A 9487-nucleotide genomic window follows, 5' to 3' on the forward strand; every position below is an offset into this window, starting at 1 on the left:
GGAGCGCGCGGTCAGCTCCGGAGGTGACAGCCGCGACGTCACCGTTGGAGCTGCGCTACAGAGGCGACACCTCCACGCTTCCGACCAGACCAAACCTGCTCCTCTATTTAAGTTTGGGGAGTTTCCTCCTTGAGAAAGGGGAGGGGGGGAAAGACCCCTTCACGCTGCGAAGCGCCATCCGCCCACGCAGCGCCAGGGAGATTTGGGAAGCGGACGGGAGTTTTCCTGCCAAGGAAAGGTGTCGGGAAAACGAGGGTGGAACCCGTGTGTCTCAAAGCGCCTAAAACCAAGAGCTCCTGTTTCTCTTGGAGCAAACGGCACCGTTCTCGCTGCCAGTCGGCCCCGCGGGGCGTACCGGGGCTGCGCCTCCAGTTTGCCCCCAGAGTAAAAACAGCCAGGAAAAGCTCCAGGGACAAGAAAAATTCCGAATAACGCACACCCAAACCCTCCCCCCGAAGGCGTTTATCTGCTCGGAGCAGTATCAGCTGCGATTTCGGGAGGCGCGGAGGAGGGCGGCGCCAGCCGGCGCCTCGGCGGCCGCTCGCCGCCCCGCGGGAGGGGAGGTTTAAATAATTAAGGAGCGAAGAAAATACCCCTCGTCCCTTTACCTGCGTGTCGCAAGGCAACGTGATCCACTTCACGTTCATGTAGCTGTGCAGCAAGTGCAGCTTGGCTTCCAGCGACAGCGTCACGCTAAAATTTAAGAGGAGGAAGGAGGAAAAAAAAAACCCCAAAGGTCAGAGTCAAGTTTCACGTTAACGACTGCGGTTCTCTCCTCCGTATTTACAGTTATCCGCCCGTCGCCTTTATACGAAAACGCACGTCTTAACGCAAAAGGTCAAATCGCGTCGGGACAGCAGCAACACAAAGGGTAACGTTTCCGCGGTCCCGCAAACCCTCCCATTAACCCCAAATTGAACAAATAAGCAGATTCACAGAATCACAGAATCCCAGACTGGTCAGGGTTGGAAGGGACCTCTGGAGATCATCCAGTCCAACCCCCCGCCAGAGCAGGGTCACCTACAGCAGTGGCACAGGACGGCGTCCAGGCGGGTTTGGGATGGCTCCAGAGGGGGAGACTCCCCCACCTCTCTGGGCAGCCTGTGCCACTGTCCTATCACTGGGTGCCACTGAAAAAAGACTACTCCCATCCCCCTGGCATCCTCCCATTAAGTATTTGTATGTATTAATAAGATCCCCCCTCAATCTTCTTTTCTCTAGACTAAAGAGACCCAAGTCCCTCAGCCTTTCCTCATAAGAAAGGTGCTCCAGTCCCCTAATCATCTTTGTTGCCCTTTGCTGGACCCTCTCCAGCAGTTCCCTGTCTTTCTTGAACTGGGGAGCCCAGAACTGGACACAGTACTCCAGATGCGGTCTCACCAGGGCAGAGTAGAGGGGGAGGATGACCTCCCTCGACCTGCTGGCCACACTCTTCTTGATGCACCCCAGGATGCCATTCGCCTTCTTGGCCGCCAGGGCACATTGCTGGCTCATGGTCATCCTGTTGTCCACCAGGACTCCCAGGTCCCTCTCCACAGAGCTGCTCTCCAGGAGGTCAGCCCCCAACCTGTACTGGTGCATGGGGTTATTCCTCCCCAGATGCAGCACCCCACACTTACCCTTGTTGAATTTCATCAGGTTTCTCTCTGCCCAACTCTCCAGCCTGTCCAGGTCACGCTGTAAGGCAGCACAGCCTTCTGGCGTGTCACCACTCCTCCCAGTTTGGTGTCATCAGCAAACTCGCTGATGGTACCCTCCATCCCTTCATCCAGATCATTGATGAATATATTGAACAAGACTGGGCCCAGTACTGACCCCTGAGGGACACCACTTGTTACTGACCTCCAACTAGACTCTGCACCACTAACCACAACCCTCTGAGCTCTATCTGTAAGCCAGTTCTCCATCCACCTCACTGTCCATTCATCCAACCCACACCTCCTAAGCTTTCCTGCGAGGATGATGTGGGAGACAGTGTCGAAAGCCTTGCCAAAGTCAAGGTAGACAACATCCACTGCCCTCCCCTCATCCACCCATCTCGAGTGCCGAAGCCCAAGCTTGCCACGTGTTACAATTAACTCCACGCAGGATCTTACTCGGACACAAATAACCAAAAAAAAAGCAGACGCCGGAGGTCTAAACAGAGCCGGTTTGAAAACGATTCTCCTCTCTACAAAAACAACTTCAGAAAAGAGGAAAGATGTTTCCTCAAAAATTTCCGCTTGTCCAAAAAACCCCAGAAGAATGAATTCTTTCCGCTAAAAAAAAATAAAAAACCCGCAGGGACGGAGTCTTCTCTGCTCCAAACCCCTCCGAATGCGATACCGTACGGGGAAAACCTGCGCCGGATTTGAACGCTTTGATCCCGGAGGTTTCGGGGTTTCCTGACCCGAGGTCGGATGACGGAAGAATCCCGTTTCCAACTCTCTGACCGCTACGCCGCTGCCTTCTGCCTCCCTAACGGGAATCTCACCCCTACCGAACCCCGAACGAGCGGCTCGCTCGTTAGCGCGAGGCGAGAACGGTCCGGCGGCCAGCCATCCCCCGGGCCCAGGGATATTTGGGGATGGAGGAATGGAAAAATACACCTTTTATTTTTTTTTATATTTTTTTTTTTTTCTCCGGGCTATGACAGCTCACCCCCCGTCGCTTCTCATTTCTGAGCTGCGCCCGAGCCGGAGCTCGGAGATTCGGAGCGATCGTCTCGTTATCTCGTGGGAATGAAGCTGAGGAGTTGTCAACACCATACCCAAAACGTACCGAGATCAGAGCGTCAGAAGAGAAAAAGCCGTCCCATCCCCACCAAAGGGGTCGCTAACCCCAGTACCACCTTCACACGGACACAGGACAGCCGGGGACAGAGCCACCAACCCTCCAGCTGTGACGGCTCCGGCCTGCGGGTGACCAACCTGGCCAGCTTGACGTTGTCACTGTCGTCTTTTCCCCACTGCCACTCCTTCCCGGGATCCACGGCAAAGTGCACGGGCAGCAGCTTGTGCTCGGAGTCCGTCAGGGGGATCACAGCTGCAGGAGGCAGAAGAAAACCCACTTTTAACAGCCAAAAAGGACAAAACCTTGCAGCGGCAGCCAAGTTCTGAGCGCCCACCAAGAACATCAGCTCTGGTGGCAACTGCTGTCACGCCAAACTGTGACGGGCAATGCTTGGGAACGTAGAATCATCAGAGAGGGGTTTGGGTTGGAAGGGAGCTTGAAGATCGCCCAGTGCCACCCCCTGCCCTGGACAGGGCCACCTCCCCCCAGCCCAGGTTGCCCCAAGCCCCGTCCAACCTGGCCTTGACCACCTCCAGGGATGGGGCAGCCACAGCTTCTTGGGGCAACCTGCCCCAGGGGATCACCGCCCGCACAGCCAACAATTTCTTCCCCAGATCTCACCTCAATCTCCCCTCTGTCAGTGTCAAAGCGTTCCCCCTCGTCCCACGGCTCCCCTCCTCGCTCCAGAGTCCCCCCCAGCTCTCCTGGAGCCCCTTTAGGCACTGGAAGGGGCTCTGAGCTCTCCCCTTTTTGGCCTTCTCTTCTCCAGGCTGACCCCCCCCAACTCTCCCAGCCTGTCCTCCCAGCAGGGCTCCAGCCCTCCCAGCATCTCCTCCAGCCCCGCTCCAACAGCTCCGCGTCTCTCCTGTGCTCACGTTGAGCTTCTCACCCCCCAACACCCCCAAGTCCCTCTCCTCGGGGCTTCTCTCAACGCTGCGTTGACGTGAATCTTGTCTCTCACCCACCTTGGTCTTTCGTGGGTTCCTTCTGCTCCATGGATACCAGGGCAGAGAAATGGGCTTGGTCGTACGCCAGTACCAACGGAGAACGATGGCACTTGTTGGCCGGGACTTCCAGGGGAAGATAGATCCCTCCGAAGGGAATAGGGGCAAAGGCTGGAGAGACATCAGGACCGTTAGTTTTCGTAAGAGGTTAAAGAGTTAAGAGTTGTTTATACTGAAACTGCCCCAGAATAGGCCGTTTGCTCCATTCAAGGTTTCACCTGCAATTATCCGTCAGCTCGAGGGACGCTAAAAAAAACACCCACAACCCAAAATAGACGTCTATTTTACATCAGGAGGAACAGAGTTGCAAAATAAACCTGTATTTTCTATAAAAAAAACCCCACAAACCCTCATCTCCACTCCTCCGCAATACGACTTAAAATTTGCACACAGAATGGCGGTAATCGATTCATCTTTTCTGACAGGAAATTAAGGCCGTTAGTGGAAAACACGACACGCGGGGGAGGGAATTTCCCATCTCTACACACACGTGCGGGGGCAAAAGAGGCAGGAAAAAAAAAAAAAAAAACCACCACCAAACCCCAAACCGAAAAAAAACCATCACACAGACGCTCTTAGAAACAGCAAAAGCTCAAACTGCGACGCCGAGTGGAGCGCGTCGCACGTTCTTCAGGGGGATCGCCCCCGGTGCCCTGTGGCAGCTCCGCGCGCGCCTCTCCCGGTCAAGATGCGGCGTCACCGGAGCGAAAAGACTCGGCGGTGGAGAGGAAAGGCGCGGGGCGAGCGGGCGCGACTCCTAACGGCTTTTAATAGAGTGCGGTTCTCACCTTCTCCCCCGGAGTCGCGCAGCATCGTGTCCGCCACCACCACGATGGGTCTCTTCAACACGTGGGCGAGGACGAAAACGTGGAACTCCTCCAGGCTCTCGTACACCGGCTCTTCGGAGCTCTCGACCCTTGGGGAAGTAAGAAAGAAAGGAGTTTTCACCCCGGGAGTATTCCATCGTTGCTTTTCGATACAGGATGAGGTCTTTACAGGCAGTGACGTGGAGGAGGATCACGTTAACAGCATTAAGTTTGATCTCAGCTCTGATTCGAGGTTTTAGATGTAGATCCCCCAAATTGTCCTACTCTACGACAAGGTTCCTCTCCAGGAAATACCACAGCGCCACGTGGCACTTCTGGGAGTCGCTTATCTCCAGAGCCTCAAAAGCGGTGGTTGTTTGGGATGGCTGTGGCGATAAAGTGCCCTTGAAACGCACCTTCTGCACCTCAGAAATCGTGGAATTATAGAATCATAGAATGGTTTGGGTTGGAAGAGACCCTAAAGATCGTTTAGTCCCTCCCCCTGCCCTGGGCAGGGCCACCTCCCCCCAGCCCAGGTTGCCCCAAGCCCCGTCCAACCTGGCCTTGAACACCTCCAGGGATGGGGCAGCCACAGCTTCTCGGGGCAACCTGCCCCAGGGGCTCACCACCCTCAGAAGAAAATCTTTCTTCCTAATATCTCATCTCAATCTCCCCTCTTCCAGTTTGAAGCCATTCCTCCTTGTCCTATCACTCCGTGCCCTTGTCAAAAGTCCCTCCCCAGCTCTCCTGGAGCCCCTTTAGGCACTGGAAGGGGCTCTGAGCTTCTTCACCTTCTCTTCTCCAGGCTGAACCCCCCCAACTCTCCCAGCCTGTCCTCCCAGCAGAGGGGCTCCCGCCCCCCCTCCCAGCATCTCCGGGGCTCCTCTGGCCCCTCTCCACCAGCTCCGTGTCTCTCCTACGTTGGGACCCCCCGAGCTGGAGGCAGCGCTGCCGGGGGGAGCACTCAGCTTTCCTTTATTACTCTCATTCCGCAGCCATCAACACGGCAAAAGCTCACCTTGCTGTTCAACGTGTGCGATACCCCACAAAAAGCGGTGGGGCGGCGTTTAAATCATTCCCCGCGACGCTTTACGGACCTCTCGTTGTTCCTCGTCGTCCCTCACCCTTTCCCTTACAACCCTACAAGCCGGACGGACACGGCTGTCCCCGGTCTCGTCCCTCGACCTGCCCTCGGGAATTATCCCGGGCTGTATAGCGAAGGAAGACATTCGCTGCATTTTACATCCAGAGGTGATATTTTTTTCTTTAACGCGGTGCCCCTCCACGTCCCCTCCGCAGCCGCCGCCGTTGGTGCCGTAGTGCACGCGCGGCTCGCTGGACGCCAGCTTGATCAGCTCGTTCCACTCCTTCTGCCACTCCTCTTCCGTGTAAACGAGACCGGACTGCAAAACAGCAAAAGAACAAACCCCCGAAATCTTCAAAGGAAATATTTTCCAATCTCCGCAGCACAGTTGTATACCCGCAGCCGCCACCTCTCTACGGATTTATGCAAAACTGAGCAATACAGCATGCAAAACAAATTCACCTTTCCAAATCTGCGCTCTCAAGCCAGCGGGGGAGATGACGCGCCGGGAATAAAAGTTTGCCTTTTCGCAAAGTTGGGGGGAAGTCAACATTTCAGCCCACAGAACGTGAGGAAACCTTTACTCTTGCGCTAAATCCTTCCGGTGTTAAAAGATGACATCATCTCCCGACAAGAGCCGGTGGGACGGATAATCGGAGTAGCTAAAATACAGACTTCGTTTTCCTCCAAAAACCCAACGGAAGACACCCACAGCATCCGCAAACACCCAATGCCAGAGTGGCTTCGGCGTTTCAACCCGCGGCAAACCCGTGTTTTACTGGCGTAGGCTGTGATTGCGCAACGTCCGTGCCGCCATCGCGCCGCAGCCCCGCACGGCGCTCCACCGAGGAGGCACTTCACCACCCTCCGATGTCATAACAGCCGCCGCGAGTACTGGATTCGGGAATTACACTTTTTTTTTCCCCCCGAACGCAGCTTTTCAAACAGCCTCCAACGCGCTCCCAACGGCGAGAGGCGTCATAAGGAGAGGGATAAGGAACTGCGCTCGGCGAGTGCGCCCAACGGCTCCGCGTCCAAGTGGAGACCAGTGATGAGTGGGGTTCCTCAGGGGTCTGTACTGGAACCGGCGCTGTTTAACGTCTTTGTGGGTGACATGGACAGTGGGATGGAGGGCACCTTCAGCCGATGACACCGAGCTGAGTGGGGCGGTGACAGAGGGACCAGGACAGGCGGCAGAGGTGGACCATGTGAACCTCATGAGGTTCAAGAAGGCCAAGTGCAGCGTCCTGCACCCGGTGGGGGCAGCCCCCAGCACAGGAGAGACACGGAGCTGGTGGAGCGGGGCCAGAGGAGGCCCCGGAGATGCTGGGAGGGCTGGAGCCCCTCTGCTGGGAGGACAGGCTGGGAGAGTTGGGGGGGTTCAGCCTGGAGAAGAGAAGGCCAAAAAGGGGAGAGCTCAGAGCCCCTTCCAGTGCCTAAAGGGGCTCCAGGAGAGCTGGGGGGGGACTTTTTACAAGGGCACGGAGTGATAGGACAAGGGGGAATGGCTTTCAACAGGAAGAGGGGAGATTGAGATGAGGTATTAGGAAGAAAGATTTTATTCTGAGGGCGGTGATCCCCTGGGGCAGGTTGCCCCGAGAAGCTGTGGCTGCCCCATCCCTGGAGGTCTTCAAGGCCAGGTTGGACGGGGCTTGGGGCAACCTGGGCTGGGGGGAGGTGGCCCTGTCCAGGGCAGGGGGTGGCACTGGGCGATCTTCAAGCTCCCTTCCAACCCAAACCAGTCTATGATCAGAAGCCGCATTCACCCCAAGGAAGAGGAGAAACACCTTAGAACAGAAGCCCAAGAGCACCAAGCCGAGCTCAGGCCTGCTGTATGTCCGGTGATACACTGAGGAACGCCGCGGGAAGGGCGGGCAGCATGACCCTCCTCCTCCTCCTTTCCCCGGCTCCGTAACCGGAGCTCCGGCATCCCAACACCCCATCCTAAGTCCTCAAAGCTGCCAAGGAAACCTTCAAGCCGTGCAACCGACGTCACGCTCAGCCCTCCGCTTCGTTCTGTAAGGCATTAATGAAGTTTCTCCCACTCCTGGTTACGTCATCAAGACGGATTCTCTCCTCTCCGATCGAAAGCTTGCGGAGCGAAGGGCGGGAGGAGAATATTGCGGCCAGAGCGGGTTGTGAAATTCCGAGCAGCATCCGTCCCCCTGAGCTGCTGCTTTCAGAGCTCACTGCCGCAGGAGGAGCTCTCAGTCCTCCCCTTCCAGCGGCACCTGCAATCCCCGGAGTGCCGCACCACCCGCGTCCCACATCCACTGCCCAGACCCTTCGGCTCCTGCCGAGGACCACGACCGGCGCGTGACGCCACCGCATCCCATACCCGGAGTGTTTTCAAGTCCTTTTAAGATCTGCCAGTCCCAGTACGTTGCTGGCGGCTGATTCCGGAGCAGGCGGTTTAAAGGCATGCATAAAAGGCTGCTTTTAATAGCAGTAAACCTCCGATTATTTATTAACTACTCCGCTTCAAAGAGGGAAATACGTATTATTATTATTTTTTTTTTCAGACTCTCAAGATAGGAATCTTTGTGCCCTTCCAAAAATAAAGAGGAAGTCGGAGAGTAAACAACATCTTCAGCGTCAGGTGGAAACAGAAGTTTACCCTCCTGGCAAAAACCTCTCGGCGGAGAGGGACCGTCTCGCACCAGCCGGGAACGTTCCACCTCGGCAAAGTCGTCTCCCCGCTTTCGGGGGAGCCCCGTGTCACAGCTTTGAAGAGCTTTTAACGCGGCAAGTTCATTAATTCCCTTTTTGGGCGGCGGAGGTTGCTCCACGCTCCGAGCAAGGCGCGTCTCGGCTGATCTTTATGGCCGGAGAGACCTACACCTTTTCTGCCGAAAGCCCAGCGCGGCCATCGCATCCCGCGGGATCTCAGACCCCATCGTTTCCCATATTTCCATCAATATTGGGCACAACACTGTCCTAAGAAAGACTTTCCCCACCTCGTAACAAAGAGAATTTTCCCATAGTTTAGATGGAAGGAGACGCCTCGCGGTGGCACGGCCGACTATCACAAACCGGGGAGTTGCCCAAAATTCAAGGCGGACTTTATCCCGAGAGGGAGCATCTCCCGGACGCGGGGGATGTTCTATCGCCATTCGCCCGTCGGCTCGAGAGGACCGCGGTTCGCTGCGGTTCCTACCTCCTTGTTCTGCTGCGTCTGCTGCCACCGCCACCGCCGCTTCAGCGCTTCCCTCTCCACGCCTTTATCCATCAAGGTGTAAAGGGATTTGCGAAGCATGAGATCCCGATCGTGGAAACCCCACATACCTGCAGGGGCAAAGAAAGAGCAGGAGAGGATTAGCAGCTGCTGGCGTCGCCCCGTCCATCCGCTGAGGCTCTGCCGCCTGCCACGAGCCGGGGGAAGCGGGCGAATCGGGGAAGAGAGGCAGAGAAACGCCAGTTTCTCAAGCTAAACAAGAAAATTCCCCGTTCGAAGCCGGCGTTTTCCACCCGCGGCGAGTTTCCGTGCGGCTAAACGGAGCCGCCGCCGCCGCTTTCGATTCTAAAGCATCTCACGGATGCAGCAAAATATTTGTTGGCAAAAATCCCGCGGCTCCTTTACATCAGCAGCCGAGGGGAAAACGAAGCCGGGTTAAACGAGACCGCGGTTTCACCGTTGTCTGAAACACAAACACGAAGGAAAGGCACAACTCCGACGATTTAAAAGTCTGGAAACCTCCGAAAATTGACTACGGACGCACTCAAGGAGATGAAATCAAACCTGGAAAACCTCAACGTGCAAGAGGAGGGGAGGGGCGGCTCCGCTATTTCACGTTTCCTTCAGAAAGAGGGGGAAATGAGCA

The 9487-nt window shown here is 56.1% G+C and overlaps 1 protein-coding gene across 1 annotated transcript in view; it reads right to left on the minus strand.

Annotated features, from left to right (window-relative positions):
* OTUD7B (OTU deubiquitinase 7B) overlaps nucleotides 1–9487 on the minus strand; it is a 21218-nt gene that overhangs the window by 1750 nt on the left and 9981 nt on the right. Inside the window, exons 8-13 of the mRNA XM_009886194.1 lie at nucleotides 8824–8951; nucleotides 5869–5985; nucleotides 4565–4685; nucleotides 3738–3887; nucleotides 2910–3024; nucleotides 609–693 (exon numbers count right to left, since the gene is read on the minus strand). Of these exons, the coding sequence (XP_009884496.1) occupies nucleotides 609–693; nucleotides 2910–3024; nucleotides 3738–3887; nucleotides 4565–4685; nucleotides 5869–5985; nucleotides 8824–8951 (716 nt within the window). The remainder of the gene's footprint in view (nucleotides 1–608; nucleotides 694–2909; nucleotides 3025–3737; nucleotides 3888–4564; nucleotides 4686–5868; nucleotides 5986–8823; nucleotides 8952–9487) is intronic.

This window comes from Charadrius vociferus, unplaced genomic scaffold (assembly GCF_000708025.1).
Source record: "Charadrius vociferus isolate BGI_N301 unplaced genomic scaffold, ASM70802v2 scaffold1295, whole genome shotgun sequence".
Taxonomy (NCBI): domain Eukaryota; kingdom Metazoa; phylum Chordata; class Aves; order Charadriiformes; family Charadriidae; genus Charadrius; species Charadrius vociferus.